At 39.4% G+C, this 23,105-nt stretch overlaps 1 protein-coding gene across 4 annotated transcripts in view; it reads left to right on the top strand.

The window, feature by feature from the left end:
- The first annotated feature begins 1,989 nt into the window (after positions 1-1,989).
- The window catches only part of AMN1 (antagonist of mitotic exit network 1 homolog), a 58,246-nt gene continuing 37,130 nt past the window's right edge, over positions 1,990-23,105 (top strand). The window contains exons 1-2 of one of the 4 annotated variants that reach the window (XM_026000083.2): positions 2,060-2,170; positions 21,213-21,259. Coding sequence is in view for 1 of the 4 variants with exons in the window: in XM_026000082.2 (XP_025855867.1) it covers positions 2,133-2,170 (38 nt within the window). In the remaining 3 variants the exon portion in view is untranslated. Of the gene's footprint in view, positions 2,474-21,212; positions 21,260-23,105 lie in introns of all 4 variants that reach the window. The other 3 variants (XM_026000082.2, XM_026000084.2, XM_072765633.1) reach the window with 3 other exon arrangements.

The raw sequence follows: 23,105 nt of genomic DNA on the forward strand, positions 1-23,105 counted from the left end.
ACCCCCAAGGTACAGCTGTGCAGCACTCAACAGTAGGAAAGACCATGAAGTCCTACCCTTATCTGTTCTGTCGAGCTCTCCTCCTATGGTCTTCCAAGGTCTAACAGGCTCCCAGAACAGCAGATGACTCTTCCCAAAAATGTTACTGTATTAATAAGTAAATGTATGTATCATCACGGCTACTCAATCTCTTCTTTCAGAGCAAACCAGCACAATTAGCAGATCTATAGTTCCAGGCCTACATTTTCCATAGATACTTCAAAAGCCACAAGGGCTGACACTTAAATACTTTCCTCTTGAAAAAAAAATCCTGCAATCCTCTTAGTGCAATAAATGGCACCACCATATGCCACCTAATTCTCTGAACCCAAAGCCTAGAAGTTAGTCTTGACCATTCACTTTCCCTCACCCCCACCAACCTCTGAATCCTATCAGTTCTACTTCCATTACCTCTTGAATTTGTCCATTGCACTGCGATTACTTTAGCTTAAGCTATCATCAAAAGACTCCTCTCTGGTCTTCACCTGTGACATCTACAGTTCTTTTAACATGTAACAGCTAGAGTTCTTTTCTAAAACTCATTTTTCCCATGCATGCCCTATCCTTGCTTAAAACCTACCTATGACTCCACCCAAAGTCCTCCAGACAAAGCCTAAATTGTTTAACATAACACAGGTCATCAGGCCCCGTTTTGGCTTTCTGATCAGAAGAGGACACACCACCAGCCAGCCAAATCCTGCCTACTGCCTGTTTTAATGTAGTTTGCAATGTAAAGCTTTTACGTTTTTAAATGGTTGCAAAACCAAAACATGAATAATATTTCATGACAGTGAACACTACATGAAATCCAAACCTCAATGTCCACAAAAAAAAAAAAAAAAAAAAAAAAAAAAAAAATTTATGGAACACAGCTCCACCCGTTCATACTATGGCTTCTTTTGAGCTTCAAGTTGAGTAGCTGTGACCAAGACAGTATGATCCACAAAACCCTATAATCTTTACTCTCTGGCCCTTTATAGAAAAAGTTTGGCAGCCTCTGCTTCAGATTCATCTCCCAGCACTCCCCATTGTAGCCACCACCTTAAACTGTCTGTAGTCCCTGAGACCACAGTTTTCTCTGAACTGCCCCCCCTTACTCATGCATGGGTGTTTGCACAGAACTAACTTTATCTTAGCATTTAACAGTTATTCTCATTGCCCTTCTATTGGTCTGCTGCATGTGTTCACCACTGACCCCTCAGCACCAGCACTATCTCTACCCTCCTTCAGTGCTTGATAAATGTGTATAGACCGAAGGAGTAGCATCCTGAAAAGAGGAACAAAACCGGGTTCCAACTTCCAGGAGCTTACAAAAGGCAGACAGACACATAAACAAAAAAATAATCCACCAGGAAGAATGCAAAACACTACAAAGTAGCCGGTACTCTGCAGCATCACTAACCAAAGAGAAGTAATTCCACCTGGGGAATAGCGCCCCTTCTTCAGAATCCTTTCTGATTTGAACAGATTCCCTCTCCCCGCCCCCCACGATGACATCCTTACTGAGCCTTTTTTGCTGGCATGCAGTGTCCTCATCTGTAACATAAAGCTAAATAATTCCGACTCCGCAGGATTAAATGAATGTAGGTAAGAACTGAGAGCACGTAGCTCAGAACATGCCTCAGAGAAAGTACTCGGGAAGCCGCGGTCAGTTCTGTTTGCTCTAAAAGTCTCCGTTTCACGTTAATGGAGTCCACGATGCAAGGGGGGGGTCTCCGGTGCGCGCCCCCAAACGCACGGAGCGGCAGCAACGCCACCCCTGCAGAGCGAGCTGCGACCTCCCAGCAGAACGCCGCCGCAGGTGGCCCCGCCTAGGCTGCGCGCTGGGCTCCGCCCCTAAGCGGAGCCGCGAGGCGGGAGAACTACAACTCCCGGCGTGCCTCACCGAGGTTAGGGCTGCTCTGCATTTTATCACCTTCCCTTCTCTCCTTGCCCTCCGTAGTCACGAGCGAGGCTGCGCCGCGGTCGCCGGAAGAAGCCGTGTGACGTCACGAGGGCCTACGCGTCGCGCCGGGGGCCGGAGTTGACGGACGGTCTCTGGCTGCTTTGGGGCGGCCCGGGGACCGCGGAAGAGGCTCCCCGGGGCGGCCGCGATGCCTAGCTCGCGGCGGGTCAGTCAGCTCCTGGATCTGTGAGTCCACCCGGTCCCCGCCCTCCCCTCCGCCCCGCCAGCCGAGCTCTGGGCTCGCCCTCCCTCCCCGCCCGCTCCCCCACCCCCGCACCTCTGAGAAAGGCCCGGCTGGTGTCTCTGTTCCTGGGGTCCCGATGTGTCGGTTGTCTTTTCGTAGAGGCCCGTTGCGCCAGGTGCGCTGCTGGGCAGGTCGGTCTCGGCAGCTCCGCGCCCAGCAGTTCTGGCAGCGGCCTGTTTCCGACGGGAGCTTGAACGCCTTGGAACAAAACAAAACCCTACACGTGGCTCTCGCAAGGTTCACCGGTTCGTGTAACTGGGATAGGTAGCGATTTCCCGAGGCAGCGCCCCACCCTGCTCGCGGGGCGGCGATGGCTGGCCCTCCGCCCGCTGGGTAACCATGGAGACAGTAGCCGGACCCACCGCATCCGCGCAGCGCCAGAGCCTCTCCCGTAGAGCTGCAGTGAGGAACGCATTTAATAGGGGCAGAGCCCTTAGAGGGATGCCTGGTGTCAAAGGAAATTTCAAGGAAGCTTCACCTGATAAAACTATGAGAATGAGGTAGAAACGAGAATCTCAGAGTTCATGTCGTTGAAGGATGACTTACAAACAACGACCAGGTGGTTCAACCTTCACAGTGATTGGTTGTCACAAGGCCTGGTTACTACAGCTTAAAAGACCTGCAAGGGGTTGGTTAAAAGGGATTGTCTTACACTGTTTTAACAGGGAGACGATTTAAGTCTTATGACTATTATCAGATTATGATTACGATCATGATGATTATCAGAGGAACTTAGCGAGAAATACAACCTGTTAAATTCGCTCATGTTCATGAAATAAAATGTCACCTAACGGGTTGGGGGAATTTTCAAGCATGATCTCCCATTTTATTTTCACCAAAAAAAAAAAAAAAAAAAAGACACCACCCCCCCCCTTTTGGTCATTCCCTCAGCAAGCTGAAAGTGGGAGCCAGTGTACTGTTACCTTCACTCCCACTAGTGATGTAGTCACTGGGTTGCACGGTCGTGTAGTTGCATAGTCATCGTAGACATGGGCAGTGGGATTAGGGAGTTCCTTGAGTTGTGCAGTCCTGACGGATGTCATGTAGTGCGTGAGTGGCTGCTGAAAGGCATTTAAAATTCTCAAGAGGATACCACGCACCAGTGTTAGAAGGTGGGAGAGGTAAAGTACCCTCCAGACCGAGTAGGCGCTTTGAAGCTGAAAAATAAAGCCACTCCATACTGTTTACACAGACCTTTTATTCAGGGTAACTATTGACAAGGGGGAGCCAGTGGATAGATGATCCAGGTGCTATGCACCTGTTCTCCACCCAATCCAAACCTTAGGCTATAGCTTTTATAGTGCAAGGGGCATTGTGGTGAGGTCAAAGGGTGGTTATCTAAAGAGGCTCCATCTATGCACCAGTCATCTATCCTACTTATCTAAAGTGGTGCCTTTTGTGCATCAGTCTGGCCTACTAGTTATCTAAAGTGCGCCTTCTGTGTGCCACTTGAGGGAAGATCAGCACAAGCCTTCCTGTGTTCTGGTCAGGGCACACATTAACGTCCAAGAGGCCTGGAACATGTAGCCCTGAGGAGGTCATTGCATCAGCATAAACAAAACGGAGGGCCAAAGATGGAGTCAGTGTTGTCAGCACTCCTACAACTAGTGAGGTTAATATGATGTCTAAGAGGAAAATAACAGACAAGGATTGGAAAATTATTGGGAGCAGAGATTCCCAGGAGCTAAGATTTAACCATCCAAGTAAACCAGTGGCGGGGATCCCTGGGTGGCTCAGCAGTTTAGCGCCTGCCTTTGGCTTGGGGGTGATCCTGGTCCCCGGATTGAGTCCTGCATCAGGCTCCCTGCCTCTACCTGTGTCTCTGCCCCCCCCCCCCCCCCGTGTCTCTCATGAATAAATAAAATCTGGGACGTCTGGGTGGCTCAGCGGTTGGGCTTCTGCCTTTGGCTCAGGGCATGATCTCACATCGGGATCGAGTCCCATGTCGGGCTCTGTGCAAGGAGCCTGCCTCTCCCTCTGTCTGTGTCTCTGCCTCTCTCTGTGTCTCTCATGAATTAATAAATAAGTAATTTTTTTTTAAATGAATAAAAATCTTTTAAATAAATGAACCAGTGGAAGAAGCATAACCCATTTGATGAAAAATTGACATCTGATCTTTAAGATCGTTTTTTTTTAAGACTTTATTTATTCATGAGAGACACAGAGAGAAGGCAGAGACAGAGGCAGAAGGAGAAGCAGGGGGTGAAACCGGCTCCCCATGGGGAGCCCGATGTGGGACTCAATCCCAAAACTCCGGAATCACACCCTGAGCCACCCAGGCGCCCCTGATCTTTAAGATCTTTTAAACTGGGGTAATAACTCCTAATTTATTAACATGGTAATTAAAAAAAAAACAGAGCATATGCATCTCCTTGTTAAGCAGTTAGGGTATCTAAGGCTGTGCAATTGTCTAATATAACTCTGGCTAGAGAATTTCTAGATTTTTGCTGTAATTGTAGGGATTTTGCAGAAGAGATCTGCAAAATCCTAAAAAGATTTAAAAGCGATCTTTTGTTGGTGTCTTTTCCATTAAGTTAAGTCTTTAAGTTTTAATGTCTTCTTTGGAATGATCACAGAAAGGTTATTAGACCTGGTGGAAAATAATTTTTAATATTGCGTTTGTGCCTTACACTATTGGATCATGTTATGATTACTTAGGATGAACGTGAGAATGTCTTATTTCATGAGTATTACATATGAGCTTCCACCTAAGTTAGGCCTCTATAAGGTATGAGCAATCAGGCATTTCTATGGAAACACAAGAAATATAAAAATTAATCATTGGAGCAAATTACAAACTCAGTTTCTGAGTCTAGAGAGCAGCCAGTAAAGAAAATTCCTAGATTTGAGCTCAAAATACCTATAGATAGTAGAGGGAGGATGGCAGTTTCAATCTGTTAGATTTTCCTGGTTTGCAGTTTGAATGACTTTGATGATGTCATTAGGTGTTCGGGTGAACGCTATGAGTGGCCTGTATAGAAATAGGCAGGAAGATTGTCTGTACATGATCTGTCATGGTGATCTCTCTGAAGTTTATATCAAGTTGCCTGGCTTTAGGTTGTAGGGCTTGGGTTAAAGGGCAATGTTAGTTTTTATACAGAAGGGTAAGAGACAATTGGAAATGTTAGTTTGGAAAGTTGTAGCCAGATGTTGGAGGAAACTAGAAGAATTCAGGATCCATTACAGTTTACAGATAGATAACAAAATCTCAAAGATAATGAACAGGACTAGAATCTGCTACAGGTATGCTGTAGTTTTCTATTGAAACATAATTTTTCTCTTCATAGTCACTTCATTTTTACCAAAGATGATCACAATAAGACTGTTTGTAAAATAAGTCTAGTCTCATTACATTTAGCTTGTTATTTATAGAAGTGCAGCAGAATAGTGATTTTATGCACATTTTCAAATATGATATTCCAGTCTAAGCTTTGGTACTTCAAACGGTTTTATTGGCTCTACAAATCAAACCTTAGTTTCCTAAAAACTGTCTGGTAATAAATCTCAGATTAGATCTTTAAACACCCCTTCAGGGCAAGAAGCCAAGCCAAGGATTTATCCAATTGCATCCTGTTACGAAGAGAATAAATTTTTATTGAATTTATGCAAATACCTACACTGCCATAAAAATGAGTATACTCAATAAGGGATTTTGTTGTTGTTTTGTTTTGTCTTTAATTCTGAAAGGATCAGCAGAAAGAAAATGATAAATGTTTAATTTTAGTTTACAAAAGGTTACCAAATTGTGAAAAGCATATATATATATATATATATATATATATGCCTCTCTCTATATATATACATACATATATAAATATACACACATACATATGTATAGATATAGATATATAGATATGTTTTTTTGAGAGAGAGAGAGAGTGAGAGAGACAGAAGAAAGGTGGGAGGGAGAGAGAGAATCTTAAGCAGGCTCCATGCCCAACACAGAGCTCGGTATCAGGCTGGATCTCATAACCCTGAGATTGTGACCTGAACTGAAATCAAGAGCTGGACACTTAATTCACTGTGCACCTCAGGAACCTATCTATCTATCTGTCTATCTACCTACCTACCTATCTATATATAGTGTCTTAAAAGAAAGGAGAGAAGGGGTACTTTAAATTTGGAAAGCAAAACATTCTAGAACCAAAAATGTTGCAAATAATGTCATAAAAATTGTAATCATCTCCATTAGTTGATTTAGTCCCATGTAATCAATTCTTGTTTTCTTGCTCTTGGTTTAGCAGTTTTATGAATCCATCAGTTTCTACATAGCATGCCAGGAATTCTTACCTAGTTAAGTGGTATGATCTTAAAGTTAGCAGAAACTTGTATTCTAGACTACTTGTCAGTGTCTTTTCCATGAACCTCCTTGAAAACAAAGCATTTTGGCTTGTAGTTGATTGTAAATGTTTTCATAGAAGAATTCACTGTAAAACAGTAACTGTCTGTGAATGACAAAAGACTTAAAAATAGCCATGGTTAAAGAGTTCACTATTTTAAAAAATGATGTGCTTGACAGGTAAGTTTGGCTATTCTTGTGGCATACAACATTTAAAAATAATTGGTAACATTATATCAGGGCATATCAGATTCCTAGGAGTTCTACGCAATTTCTGGAACATTTATATTAATAATATATCCATTCAAATACAACCTAAGAAGATTAAGCATCCTCTTCACTTGATAATGTTTCCCATGCAATTTAACATTTGAAAAATCTATAGCTTAATGTCTCCCTTTTTATAAAAAGAGAAAAAGAACTTTGAGATCATCCAGGGATCTTCCAGGGAGCCTTGGAAATATCCCAAAGTTAGTTCAAGGTCAAAAAGACTTCATTTAGAATTTGATTTCACAAAGTCTATAAAAACTGTCAAAAGGTTTAAATCACTTAATTAGGGGTTCCTGAGTTGCACAGTGAGTTAAGTGTCTGACTCCTGATTTCAGCTCAGGTCATGAACTCAGGATTGTGAGATCCAGCCCAATATCGAGCTCTGGGCTGGGCATGGAGCCTGCTTAAGATTCTCTCTACCCTGGGTGACAGGCACTGAGGGGGGCACTTAATGGGATGAGCACTGGGTGTTATTCTATATGTTGGCAAATTGAACACCAATAAATAATTTGAAGGCCTCCAAAAAAAAAAATTCTCTCTCCCTGTCCCCCTCCCCCACTCTTTGCCTCTGTCTCTCTCTCTCTTTTCCTCTCTCAAAAAAAACAACAAAAACCTCATTTGATTAAATAGGATCACAAATCATTGTGAAATAATATTTAGTCATCTATTCAACCAAAGTGACAAAAAGATTTCAAAAGCAAATATAGAAAGCACATAGTTGTTTAAAAAAATACCTTAACTCTTTAAATATTAAAAAGATTGCTTTCCTAAGCAATCAAAAATCTGATAAAAACAAAGTGAAACACAAGAAGTTATTTTAATAAGATATGGAATCTTTGTTTCCTAGACAAAATATATATAAGGTAAAGAAAAACCTTTCATAATCTCTTATTAAAAGCAGACTAACACTCTCAGAAACCTTGTTCTTTTAACAGAGAAAAAAAGTGTGGTTTGTGTTATATTATTCAACTCAGTTTTGGAAAACTTTGTAACTATATATGAATATAAATTATATATAATAAATATATTTATATAAAATATAAATTACAATCATTACATATTATATATTTATAATTTATAAATCCATTTAATTTTAGCTAACTTTGGCCATCCAACATGAAATTTCTTCACAAGTCTTCTACAACTTTCTGTATCTATTTAGATTATTTTTTATTCCTTTTTTCTTTCTCATTCTGGGATAACCAGTCATTTTACTCCTTTTTTTTTTCCTTAATAAAAACACATCCTACATTCTTTGCATTCTCTTCATATAAAAAACGCATCCCCCCCCCCCCCAAAAAAAAAAACGCATCCCATTCTCCTCTCATACTTTGTATACAAAGTTGTTTTCTTTCATTCTTGTTTCTAATAGGCTTATTTTTATATATGGATTATAAATTTTAACCTTTAGAAACTTTTATTTTCCAGTGAAAACTAGGAAGCAGAAAGTTGTGAACTGTCTGGAATATATCAGCATCTTGTAGTAGATTAGCAAATTTATGAACACATTTTTTAAAATTATATTTTTTAGAGACATCTGCATCTTCATAGTATTTTTTTTAAGATTTATTTATTTATTTATTTATTTGTGATAGACATAGAGAGAGAGAGAGGCAGAGACATAGGCAGAGGGAGAAGCAGGCTCCATGCACCAGGAGCCCGACGTGGGATTCGATCCCGGGTCTCCAGGATTGTGCCCCCGGCCAAAGGCAGGCGCTAAACCGCTGCTCCACCCAGGGATCCCCATTCATAGTTTATTTTTAATGCAGCAAAAGACATGTATACAAATAAAAAGAAAAAAAAATAAATTGAAGTATCTTTTATCTCTTTATAAAGTTTAAGCAGCCAAAAAAAAATAAACGTGTTTTAATATATTACCTAATTTGGAAATCATGTACATTTCATTTCTCTACATTAGATGAATATCCATTATCTAATCTAATCGAGTTTATTTATTTGTTTTTAATATTTATGCTTGGATTAAACATGAAATACCTAACTAACATCTTAAGTTTTTCTTGCTTACAAATTTTGTAACAGAGCTAGATAGCATCAGCTTATTTGACTAGTAAACCCAAGAAGGAAAGATTGTATGTTTGCACTATATTTAATGTTGACTACTGTGAAGACATCCTGTTTTTATTAAGTCAACACATTTAAATTGTTTGCAAAGCTTTTATGCATTAAAGATTATCCCAGATCTTATGAACTTGAAAAGCATTTGGGTTAGTTTCTATATTTCTGAGAGTTTTAAGAATAATTTGTGTGCTGTAAGAATTCTTTAGAGAACCTGTTTTTGGAGTCATTTTGTCTTGTAGACACTTGGCATACCAACTAAAGAATACATTTATTGTCTTTAGGAAATATGTGGTCTCCTTTTTTTAAAAAAGGTGCCTAAGGGGGGAAAAAAGGTGCCTAAGGTGGGTTATTTTATCTAAGTTAAGGATTTTCCCAAAGTGATCACTGCAGTTCTAGTTATTCTTTGTAAAGTTTGCCGATTTTCCAGAAAGGCATAATTTTTTTTATTTTTTTTTTATTTTTATTTATTGATAATAGTCACACAGAGAGAGAGGCAGAGACACAGAGGGAGAAGCAGGCTCCATGCACCAGGAGCCCCACGTGGGATTCGATCCGGGGTCCCCAGGATCGCGCCCTGGGCCAAAGGCAGGCGCTAAACTGCTGCGCCACCCAGGGATCCCCCAGAAAGGCATAAGATCCTGGTCTGAGTTTTAGACCAAGTAGAAACCATCTTTGTCTTATATTCCCTAAAAAATCTTAATTATCAGGGGTTCTGTTTTTCAACAGCTGTTCCAAAACAGAGGGAATCACACATTTCCCCCTCTTTTGAACAGAATAGCATGACTTACTGAAAAACTTCAACAAAGTTTGCTCAGTAAAAACCAGAGAGGTCAACACAAAGGGAGCAGAGTTTGGATCTGAGAAAGATTTACCCTGGAATTCCATGGTTAATAAGAAAGCAGTGTGCAATGGGTTTCATGGGTGTTGGCACCAGCTGGCTTTGGGACTGAACAGGGGTCATCTTTGGATCCCACTTCTGACACCAGAAACTATCAAAAGAAAATTCAGAGTTTTACTTGATATGAATATTTTACTGAGTGAGAAACAAATTGTTAGCAAACAGAGAGACTTCAAATGAAAAGTGGTTAGAATCTCAGAGGTATGTCATTAGAGGATGGCTTATAAAGTGAGAACAAGAAAATTGTTTAACCTTGACAATGATTGGTTATTACAAGAGGAATTTACACAGTATAGAGGGTCCTCAGAAAGTTAAAAATAGGATCCTTGTATGATCCTATTTAGGATAGTAATATCACTATTGAGTATTTACCTAAAGAATACAAAAACACTAATTCAAAAAGATATATATATATATATATATATATATGCATGCCCCTATGTTTATTGCAGCATTGTTTTCAATAGCCAAATTATGGAAGCAACCCAAGTATCCACTGATAGATTAATGCATAAAGAAAATATGAACACACACAAACACGCACACAGATACTGGAATATTATCCAGCCATATAAAATGAAATCCCGCCATTTGCAACAACATAGATAGAGCTAGAGAATATAATGCTAAGTGAAATAAGTCAGTCAGAGACAAATACCATAATATTTCACTCATATGTGGAATTTAAGAAACAAAACAAGTGAGCAAAGGAAAAAAGACAAGCCAAGTCTCAGATTCTTAAATACAGAGAATAGATTGATGGTTACCAGAGGGGTGGTGGGCAGGGGGAGGGGTGAAATAAGTGAGGGGGATTAAAGAGTACACCAATCATGATAAGCATTGAGTAATGTATAGAATTGTTGAATCACAGAGCACCTGGGTGTCTCAGTCAGTTAAGCATCTGTCTCTTAATATCAGCTCAAGTCATGATATCAGAGTTGTGAGATTGAGTCCCACATTGGGCTCCATGCTTACTGTGGAGTCTGCCTGAGATTCTCTCTCTCCCTCTCTTTGTTCCAGTCTCCCTGCTTGCACTCTCTCTGTCTCTAAAATCAATAAATAGGGGCACCTGGGTGACTCAATCAGTTAAGCATCTGCCATTGGCTCAGATCATGATCCCAGGGTCCTGGAATCAAGCCCCACATTGGGCTCTCCCTGCTTCTCCCTCTCCCTCTGCCTGCTACTCCCCCTGGTTGTACACTCTCCCTCTCTCTGTCAAATAAATAAAACCTTTAAAAATGAAAAAGTTAAAATAAATAAATAAAAATCTTAAAAAAAAAAAGAATTGTTGAATCACTATATTGTAGACTTGAAACTAATGTAACAACATATGTTAAGGGATCCCTGGGTGGCGCAGCAGTTTGGCGCCTGCCTTTGGCCCAGGGCGTGATCCTGGAGACCCGGGATCGAATCCCACATTGGGCTCCCGGTGCATGGAGCCTGCTTCTCCCTCTGCCTATGTCTCTGCCTCTCTCTCTCTTTCTGTGTGACTATCATAAATTTAAAAAAAATTTTTTTAAAAAAACAACATATGTTAAGTATACTGGAATTAAAAATTTTTTTTAAATGGGAGTTTATAGATGGCAGGGGATTATTTAAAAGTGATTCTCATACCATTTTAGGAAGATGATTTAAGTGTTATCATTATCAGAGATATTTACAAGAAATAACCTATAAGTTTCTCTTGCATTCATGATATAAGCTAGATTAAGTTTCACTTATGTGACCTAACTGGTTTTGTCTGGTTGAGGAATTTTCAGGCTGATCTCCATGTTATTTTATTTTAATGCTAGCAAGTAATTAGCACTAAGTGTTAGTTACTGTTATTAATTATTTCACATGAGATTTTTGTGCTGGAACTTGCAGTTACAATGGCAATTGCTTCTCTCCAGGAGCTTTCAATTTGTTAATATTACATTAAAAATATTGCCATGTAAAAATTAAGGCTGAGGAGAACAGTTATCGTAATCTACTGAGTGCTTTTGAAATCACTGAGATGTAACATTTACATTATATCTCATAAACTTCTGGCCCTCAGTCCACAGTCATGTGTTTGTTTGGGTTTTTTTAAGATTTTATTTGTTAGAGTGAGAGAGCACAAGCAGGGGGAAGAGCAAACGGAAAGAGAAGCAGACTCCCTTCTGAGTAGGCAGCCCCACATGGGGCTTGATCCCAGGACCCAGGGATTGTGATCTCAGCCAAAGGCAGACACTTAACCGACTGAGTCACCCAGGCATCCCCACAGTCATTTTTTATAAGAGAAATTTGTTGATTTTTTTATATAACTCAGGCTTGTTTTAGTCCTGAGAAAAGTATCTTGCTTTCATTCTTGGCTTACATTTTATACCTAATCCAAATTGGAATTCCTTTCTGTCAATACAAACTGTTGGAGAAATAGTTAAGAGTGCAAGTTAGAAAGACAGACTAAAGCCTCGCTGAATACCTGGCTTTTAATTCCTGTCTTTGGGCAGCCCCGGGGACGCAGCGGTTTAGTGCCGCCTGCAGCCCGGGGTGTGATCCTGGAGACCCAGGATCGAGTCCTACATCGGGCTTCCTGCATGGAGCCTGCTTCTCCCTCTGCCTGTGTCTCTGCCTCTCTCTTTGCTCTCTCTGAATGAATGAATGAATGAATGAATGAATAAATAAATAAATAAATAAATAAATATCTTTAAAAAAAAAAAATTCCTGTCTTTATCCTGACACTTCCCTGACACATTCATACCAATGATCCTCTGAACTTCTATGGCCAGAAGTCTTTTATCTCTTCATAGCCACAGTTCCTTATTTTTAGGAGATGCTCAATATTTAATTAAGCATGTATTTAAAGTGCATATTTGGCATATGAAGCACTATGCTGATGATTGTGGGAAGTAACTAGCATTAAAAAGGTACAGTTTTGTGGAACCAGCATAAAGCAAATATATAAATAACTATAATATAGTTAGAATAATAGCACAAAAAAGGGATTAACAAAGTTTTGAAATTTCTGATGAGGAAAAGAATATAAAGACTAGGAGAAGGTTTTGTAAAGGGGGTTGTAGCTGAAGATTGGTAGCATCTGACAGTTGGAAATGGAAAGAAATACATCCAAGAAGGAGTGGAATAATAAGGGCAAAGCCTTGACAAGCAGGAAAGATAGAAATATGGGAGAAGGCCAGAAAGTAGCATTTCAATTTGTCTGGGGAATACAATATGAATAGCAGAGTATTGAGACATAAAGCCATATAATTAGGAGTAGAACTTTGGGGACCAGAATGCTATAACAGTGTTTAATTCTGTATGTAGCCATGGGAGCTATAAAAGGTTTTGGAACTATACTGGAGTAGAGAGAGATTTGAATTAGGGAGAAATTGGGAATAAAGAGATACTTAGGAAACTGTTGCAAAATCTTGGAAAGAGGTAAGGAGAGCCTAAACTGGAGACATATGTATGAAGATGTTCATTGTAGAATTCCACTGTGGTGACAAAGAATTTGCCCATCACTGGGAGAGGTGCCATCGAATATTATGCAGCTGTTAGGAAAACGAAGAGTAGATGTATATGGATGGAACTTCAAAACATAGTGCTGGGGCACCTGGGTGGCTCAGTTGGTTAAGTGTCAGACTCTTGGTTTCAGCTCAGGCATGATCTCATGGGTGGTGGGATCAAGCCCCGTATCCAGATACATGTACGCGTGCACGCTCTCTCTCTCTCTCTCTCTCATAAATAAATAAATAAGTTTTTAAAGAATCAAACATCGTGCTTGGTGAGTTAGGAAGGATGTTAGGTTTGAGGTTGGTGTTCAGAATAACGACCATGACTTCCAATGCTTTGACAATACCTCAGATGTGAGGCTTTCTGGCCAAGCATCTGTGATTTCATATTGTTGGAACATTCACTGTATCCCTGAGGTTGCATCTTTCTGTAATTTTGCTGTGGTCTAATCAATAAAGAAGGAGTATGCAGATTTATACAGAAATTATGATTCCTTGAAAGATTTTGAGGAGGTGAAGAAGGCTGGTATCTTTCAGAATGCAAAGTGATTTTGAAACATAAAGAATTTCTTTGGGTTGAATTCCATGGGAGTTTGTCACTCACCTGTATTTCTGAACTATGAAACCTGAACATTGGATTATGGAATAGTTTCTCTTGATGAATAACTAACCTATAATTAATAAATAAATAAAACAGTACTTAGTGAAAAAGAGGAAACAATAACACATTAAGAAAATTATCTAGACCTTGGAAATAAAGCAAAAAATGACCATATGACCTTTATTGTCATACTAAAGTGTTGTTCTCCATATGAGAGTCCATATTTGCCTTGAGAATCATATTTCCTAATCCTTTTGGGGAAATGGATGTTCAGGCTGGTGGTTGGTCAGCAAGCTATTTCTAGATTGTAACAAGGTAAGGAGCTTGATCCAGGATAACAGTCAACTCTTACTGAGTGTACTGTTTAGTCCAGAGAATGGAACTTCTCTGTGAAGGAAACTGCTTGGTTTACATCCTTGCATGAGATCCCAGTCTCCTCACTTACTAGCACTTTGAATCAGCACTGCCTTAGAGATTCCTTTGGATCCGGGATGTGGTCAATAGTTTTGAATAGAAGGATGAAAGAAAGGGAAAAGGCAAAACATATTCTAAAGTTTTTAGCTTTGTTGACCAGGAGAATTGTGATGTCATTAGATAATCATGGAGAAGTTAAGTGTCTTATGAGGAAAATGAATCAGAACATCCAGTAGAAATATCATACAAGCAGATAAAGATACTATAATTTATAATCTGAAAGCAAGATCAAGGATTGAGTCTAAAATTAGAAGTAAAATCTAATAGGTAATAGATGAAGCCATTTTTTAAGTTTAAGGGAGAGAATATGGGGAGGAGAAAAGAAGACCAAGACTAAATTTTATGCAATATTCATAATAAAAGTAGGCCATTTTGCCAAAAATCATTTCTTGTTATATTAATTCACCGTATAACTAATGGGTTAAATATAAATAAGTTGTTTCTTTTAACTACAAAATTTGGAGCAGTTCATATTGGATATCTATCTCTCCCCACCCCACCCTTTTTTTTTTTTTTTTTTTTACAGCTTTTGAAGATTTTGCTAAGTTTTAGCTGGCCAGTTTTCATTTTGTCTTGAGAACATAGACCACCTGTGTCAACTGTTAGGCCTGAAAACTGAGATCGCTTATGTCAATATAACTTGCTCCAGAAAATTTTTGCAATCATTTTATCTAAACAAACATCTGGTTGTTAAAGCAAACATTATGTTTATCAGGATAGATTGTTCACCTGCTTTGAGACCCTGTGTCCGTCAGTCTTACACTACTAAGTCACAGATTATGCCTAATATTAACCCATTCTCCATCTTGGAGGGAGAATCCTGATGTACTCTTTATGTAGCTCTTCCCTATTGAGACACTACCAAAATCCTGTCAAATCTGTGCTGCGGTAAATTTAATAAACTTTCTTTGTTTGAGCAACAGACTTTTTAGATAGTCTTCATGAGCTATGTAACACTTCTCAGGGCAGCATTTTTCAAAATGCTGAATTTATTTGTGTCCCAGTTCACTGATGTTGCTGCTGGAGGGAACTGGAGCAGAAAGAGGAAACCATTGACTGTGGGAATACATGACACAGGCTAGACAGCTGAGCTCAAAGAGGACCCTAAAGGACTCAGATGAAAAAGACTTAGGAAGAGAGATGGGGCAGAAAAAAAGGATGGCATTGTGGGGAAAAAGGAAACATTTAAAACATAGCTGAAATCTGCATAAAGGAAAATATAAGGGGAGTGAATATCAGTATAGAATTTGATTTTACCCTTCTTATAAGCTAATACATTTTTTAGCCTGGTCTTGTTTCATGGACGCTGGTAGAACAAAGTCTCTTGGGTCAAAGGCACAATGGACTTTATTATTTATTGCACAACAAGCAGCATGAGCATTAGCATGTTTATGTCACTTCCTCTTGACCTCCAAGACACACAGAAGCAACACAGATGGCTCAGATGGATGCCAACACAAGCAGTGGGTAGCATTCTAGGAGAGAAACACAGCCCAAATGAATGTCTAATCAAGCCATGAGGTGCGTTACAGGAACGAAATTTGGGGACTTGCCATTGTATAGTAAGCAGTAAGCAACCTCTTTGTCCTGGAGGAAGATGTTACTTTATTGGACAGGGTTGATCATTATAAACACAACCCTGAGAGTGGACCAGATAAAACATATTAGGACCATGTATTCTTGTCATTCACAGCAAGACTGGCATGATGATGAAAAATCCAGAAAGAACTGCCTTTCCCAACATCCCACCTTTTGGTCCTACCATCTTGGCTCCTGACAAATTATCACATGAGCATGACACTTTTTCAACCTCACTGATTAACTTTATCAGCAAAGGCTAGGACCAAATGTATTTAATTTGTATCATACAGCATTTAACAAAGGCTATTAATAGAGTTTCAAGAAGCAGGATGAGGCCAATCTGCAGTATTGACCTCAGTTCTGCCCCCAAGATCCCAGACTCGGCTAACTGAATAAATCCCAAGGGAGACCAATAGATCTTATTTCAGACAGCCAAGAGGTAGAATAAGCCCAGAATAGTACCCATTATGACCTGCACAATGAAATTTAAGCTCACCCGTTAATCTTTGACGATATCATCAGTAATTACAAGGGACAAAGAGAAATCCTCAACCCAACTGAGAAGTATTCCATGGCCTATTCTTCTCTACATATATCCATATAGACTAAAGAGACACAAGTCACTCTAGTTTGAATTTATCGTTAAGCTTGATTTGGATCACTTTGACATCGTTTTGCTTATGCCACGTGGGCAATGTCACTGCTTAATTGCAGCCTTAATTGAAATACAAAGAAGTTCAGAGCCATCCATATCCATGCAAATTTTTCTGGACAGGGATGAGAAACCCCACATCAAGTCAGATTGACAGCTGCAGCTGCTGCTTGCCTCAGGTGCATCATAAAATTGTCTTGCCAGAGGACATTGACTAGAGGTGGTTTTTTTTTTTTTAAATACCATTTTGGGTTGGAGCACAAATTGCTATAAATGAGGAGAGCATTTGCTACCAGGTCTCAAAGAATCACATATCCCCAGACCTGGCCCACAGAACCTTTCTTTTCCCTCTTCCATAAAGCTCTGTTTCCATTAGCATCCAGTTCTCATCACAAAATCATTAGATCTACGATTTGATTTTACTTGAGACTGTTACTGTTTCGTGGATGCTAGCAGAAGACACAAGATTTCTGGGCTAGAGACAAAGGACTTTGTTAAGGCACAGCAAGCCACAAGAGCAATTTGCCTCAGTTGCCCTTCTCCCCCACATCCTATAAGGGTGACAACAGAGGGCTCAAATGGATGCCTGCACAGTGGGTATCTTACAGGAAAAAAACATTGAGCTTGAGTGATAACAGTTTCTTAACTAGAAATAAGCAAACCTGTCCTTTCTTGGAGGGAGACAATGCCTTATCTCTCAGAACTGTTTGCTGCAAACACAATCTACCTGAGAAATGGCCCAAATAAAGAGCAGTCAGGACCTTACCTTCTGTGCATACCAATGGATGTAAAAGACCTAACTGTGACCCCCCAGCCAGAAGTTGGAAAACTGTCTCACCTCAATTTTTTAAACAATTTACCAGTTTTATGGATTTTTTAAAATACATGAGTAGGTCTGTCTTTTGGTGAAATGTTTCTCACCATTTCTTTCCAAGAATTCTAGAATCAATTGGGATAGAAAGACCTCATACTGAAAAGTAATCAAACCTAAAATGACCACTTTATTTAAAGAGTCCAAGTACATCTTTGAAAGAAAAGGAGTTACCATGTTTCTTATTAATAGGATACAGGTGTTACATGGATGAGAAGATTGATGATATTTGGAAGACTTACAAAAAGACAACATGAGGAGCTCCACATTTGCTCCCTCATTAAGTAAGAATAAAAGTTGAAAATTATAAAAGACAACAAACTGCTTAAAGTCTCTGGAAATCTTCCTAAGGGCATACAGCAAATGAAAAAACATTCATTCAGTATAATCTTTTAAAACTCAATAAGAAAAATAAAATAAAACTCAATAAGAACAGCGAGAGTCTATGCCACTCCAGATGGATATGGCTAAGGTGATGGGGCTACCCCCCCTCCCAGCTCCTAGTCAAAGACTTCAGCATTTTCCTGAGAAGAACAGAATGCCAGCATTTCTTGTCACATTTCTCCCCCCATACTTGTTCACAGGCTAAATTATGGGTGAGTATGATCAACAGTTGGGGGATTGCTACCTTCACCTAACCCCTGCTTCTAGGGCAGAGGCTCTATTTCAGCATGGCATGTTGAGAATACTGGGATGCTGATCTCCCTTATCCCAGCTCATTCATGGGTAGAGGTTCCATCTTAGGAGAGGCAAGCTAGGGAGACCAGAGACACTTCCCAGCACTCTGATCCTAAAGTAGGGTTCACTCAGATCATCCTTGGGGCACCTGGGTGTCTCACTGGTTGACCATCTGCCTTTCGCTCAGGTCGTGATCCTGGGGTCCTAGGATCCATTTCCACATCAGGCTCTCCCCACAGGGAGCCTTCTTCTCACTCTGCATATGTCTCTGCCTCTGTGTGTGTCTCATGAATAAATAAATAAAAGAAGGAAGGAAGGAAGGAAGGAAGGAAGGAAGGAAGGAAGGAAGGAAGGAAGGAGAGAAAAAGAAAAAAAAGAAAAGAAAAGAAGGAAGGAAGAAGAAAGAAAGAAAGAAAGAAAGAAAGAAAGAAAGAAAGAAAGAAAGAAAGAAAGAAAAAGAAAGAAAGAAGAAAAGAAATCAGTCGTCCTTGTTTCCAGCTCTGAAATTGTAGCTTTGAGATTTGTCTCAGGAACAAAGGTATGCTGCAAAACAATTCTAAAGCTGTCAAGAAGATTTTATTTGAAACAGAGAGTGGAGGAAATTCAAATCTAAATAAGTATTAACAGTCTGATAGCTTCATGTGAAATGCAAGCTGAACCATAGACCAGGAAATTCACCAGAGAGAACCATGGAAAGGGACATCCAACAAGAGCCTGCCCTACAGTCAGAGCAAACCTTAAACACTGATCTCAGAAATGAATACTACACAGGAGTCCAAAATGAAGTGGATGACATTGTGGAGCAATTTACACTCCACACATTATTGAAAACATTAGAGCAATTAATCTGTAATGAGCTAAGGTTGACAGCTGTGTGATACTTATACAGACTTAACAGAATAATCAGAAAAAGAGATAGTTGCAGAGAGCCCTACTGAAACCACTGACATCCTAGGGGAATAAGGCTTATGTCCAAGCTGGGCCCACTAAGAAGCAAATCAGAGGTTGCAGACAGGGAAATGGCCTTCACTAAAATATTCCAACCATGTCACTGAAGTAAATAATCGGAAATGTGTGGGATCAGTATCCAGAGTTACTACATTATGCTATCTAAACTGTCCTGTTTTCAAAAAACACTTTTTTGAGACAAACAGAAACTGACCCATACATAGGGAAAAAATGGGCAGTAGAAACTGCCTTAGAGAGGAACCAGATGTTGGAGTTAGCAAGACTTCAGAGAAACTATTATAAATGTATTCAAAGAACTAAAGGAAGCCATATATTAAGACATAAAGGAGAAAACTGCTTGGCCATTCCTTAAGAAGTTAAACATAGAATTATCATATTACCCAGCAATTCTACTCCCAGATATATATCCAAAAGAACTGAAACTAGATACTCAAATACTTGTATATATATGTTCATAGCAATAGTATTCACAATAGCCAAAAAGTGGAAACAACCAAAATGTCCATCACCAATGATCAATAAATAAAATGTGGGGGGTGTCTGGCTGGCTCAACCAGTAAAGCATGCTACTCTTGATCTCAGGAGGATTTTGAGTTCAAGTCCCATGTTGGGGGTAGAGATTACTTAAAAATAATTTTTTTAATGTGGTATACCCATTAATGAAATACCATTCAGCCATTAAAAAGAAATGAAGTAAAAAATAAATTAAAAAAATAAAAAAGAAATAAAAAGAAATGAAGTACTGATACATGCAACAACATGGATGCACCTTGGAAACTATGCTGAGTGGATGAAGCCAGAAACAAAAGGCCACATATTATATGAATTCATTTATGTGAAATATCTGAAATAGATAAATCCATAGCAATGGAGAGCTAGTTGGTAGTTGTCAAATATCTAGTGGAGAGAGGAATGGAGACTGAATCCTTAATAGGTACACATTTTCTTTCGAACTAGTGCAGATGTTTTATAACTAGATAAAGGTGGCAGTTGCACAACATTTTGTACATTTGTGAATGTACAAAATGCCACCGAATGGTACACTTTAATTATATTTTATGAATTTCACCTTGATTTCAGGAAAGATGATGACAGTATCTCATCAAATAGACAATATCAGTAAGGAAATAGCAATTGTATATTCGAAAGAACCTAATGGAAATTCTGGAATTGAAAAAGTACAGTAATTGAAATGGAAGAATTTAAAAAATGTTATGCTAAGTAAAAGAACCCAGTAATAAAAAACCATATATGATTCAATTTATGTGGATGTACAGTATAGGCTAACCTAGGGAGACAAAATAGATTGGTGGGAGATGGGAGAGATTGGCAGCTGACTGCTAATGGGTACAAGATTTATTTTTTTAAGATCTATTTATTTATTATGAGAGACACAGAGCGAGAGGCAGAGACACAGGCAGAGGGAGAAGCAGGCTCCATGCAGGAAGCCTTATGTGGGACTCGGTCCTGGGTCTCCAGGATCACACCCCTGGCTGCAGGCGGTGCTAAACCGCTGTGCCACCCGGGCTGCCCAAAGATTTATTTTTAGAGTAATGAAAATGTTCTGGAATTAGTGATGACAAATGCACAACTCTGGATATGCTAAAAAACACTAATGTTATGTCAGTTAGATCTTAGAGCCATTACAAAATCTGGGAATGTTTTCATTAAGCTTTTAACTTTTAGAATAAATGATAGAAATTTCTGTTGATGATGGAGTATCTGATTTCAATATAACAAAGTCAAGGAGAATGAGAATTGGGAAATAGGAACTTACTACCCATTCAGTATGAATTACTTAAAATGTACAAACACCTAAATGAAAGGTAGTTTTGGAAAATGAGAGTGATACACATGGAGATGTGCTACTCAGATCACTCTTCTGGGAAGGACTTGCTGCTCACCCGTGGAGAGAATAGTCAACAGATAGTTTGCATTACTCAGCTCCTTCAGAATATACCCCTGCTGCAGAACCACCTAGCTTGAGGTTAATGCCCCACCTGCCAAGAGAAACCCATATCCCCTAACAAGGATGTAAAGTCCCAGCCAAAAGTGAAATTCCTGTTGAAAAATTGATCTTTCATGTTTATTATGCACAGGTGTATGGTTTGAATTTTCACCATGAATATGTTGCAGAATGCTCAAGGTGAATAAATGACATTAACTTTGCTTTGGGGGATCCCTGGGTGGCGCAGCGGTTTAGTGCCTGCCTTTGGCCCAGGGCGCGATCCTGGAGACCCGGGATCGAATCCCATGTCGGGCTCCCGGTGCATGGAGCCTGCTTCTCCCTCTGCCTATGTCTCTGCCTCTATCTCTCTCTCTCTCTGTGTGACTATTATAAATAAATAAAATTTAAAAAAAAATTAAAAAAAAAAAAACTTTGCTTTGGAATTTGTGAATACTCCTGGGATCTGCTATGGGCTAAATGTTTTTGTAAGTCCCAAATTCATATGTTAAAATCCTAACACACACACCCTCCCCCCCAGATCCCTGGGTGGCTCAGCGTTTTAGCACCTGCTTTCAGCCCAGGGCTGAAAGTAATCCTGGAGTCCCAGGTCAGGCTCCCTGCATGGAGCCTGCTTCTCCCTCTGCCTGTGTCTCTGCCTCTCTCTGTCTCTCCTGAATAAATAAATAAAATCTTTTAAAAATAATAAAAAATAAAAATAAAATAAAATCCTAACCCCCCAAAGGTGATGGTATTAGTAGGTGTGGGCTTTTTGGAGGTGTTTAAATCATGAGAGTAGAGCCCTCATGATTGGAATTAGTGCCCTTTAAAAATTTCCAGAGAAATCTCCAAACCCTTCTACCATGTGAGGACAGAGAGATGGCACTGACTATGAACCAGAAAGAGGGCCCTTATTCAACCATGCTAGCTAGCACTGTGATCTCAGAATTAAAGCATCCAGTGCTGTGAGGATTAAATTTGTATTGTTTATGAGTCTGCCAGTCTGTGGTATTTTGTGATTAAAGCCCAACCAGACAAACACAAGATCCTTAATCAGAGAAAACTCAGACCTTCACTATGGGAATGGCTTCACAACACAACATATAGGTCTCTCGTGCAAAACTACTTGAGTAAAAAACTTTAACAATAAAAACTTTTTTTAAAAAAAGAAGGGTGGGTGGGCACCTGAGTAGAGTAGCTCAGTTGGTTAAGGGACCAACTCTTGATTTTGGCTCAAATCATGATCTCAGGGTTGTGAGGCTGAGCCCTGCCTAGATCCCTGTGTCCAGCCTCACATCAGGCTCCAGACTCAGCAGGGAGTCTTCCTGAGATTAAAGAATTTAAAAAAAAAAATCTACAAAAAAATAGCACGAAAGAGACTCAGCAGAAAATATAGAACTGACACTTGAAGAACTACAAATAATAGAATAATTTGAAAGGTATTTTAAAACAAATGTATTGAAAGTATTTAAAAACAAAGGAACAGTTATCCTTAAGAGAATACAAATAATAGGATTTTTTTTAAAGATTTTATTTATTTGAGAGAGCAAGAGAGCACAAGCAGGGAGGAAAGGCAGAAGGAGAAGGATAAGCTGACTCCTTACTGAACAGGGAGCTTGATGTAGGGATTGACTCCCGGGACCATGGGATCACAACCCAAGCCAAAGGTAGACACTTAAATGACTGAGTCACCCAAGTACCCCAATTTTTTTCTTTTAATTAGAATCCCTAAAAAAAAAATAGAATCCCTACAAAAGAAAAATGTAGTCATTGAAACAACAATTGAAATTCCTTTGCATGTTTCATAGTGGATGATAGATTGGACAACATCTTGTCTAAAATAGACTTACTGTTCCTTCCCCCTCTTGCATACTTATTCACAGTTACCTGAGTCTGGGACCCTGGGGGTGCTGTCAAGGTCATTACTAAAGATGGGCTTTATCCTGCTACTTGGAATACTATTGATAGTAGCCTTAATTAAATGCTTTAAGAGACAAATTGAACAGATTTGGCTTCTGCCTTTGTTGGTCAAATTAATTAGAGTTGC

Source organism: Vulpes vulpes, chromosome 8 (genome assembly GCF_048418805.1).
Source record: "Vulpes vulpes isolate BD-2025 chromosome 8, VulVul3, whole genome shotgun sequence".
Classification (NCBI taxonomy): Eukaryota; Metazoa; Chordata; class Mammalia; order Carnivora; family Canidae; genus Vulpes; species Vulpes vulpes.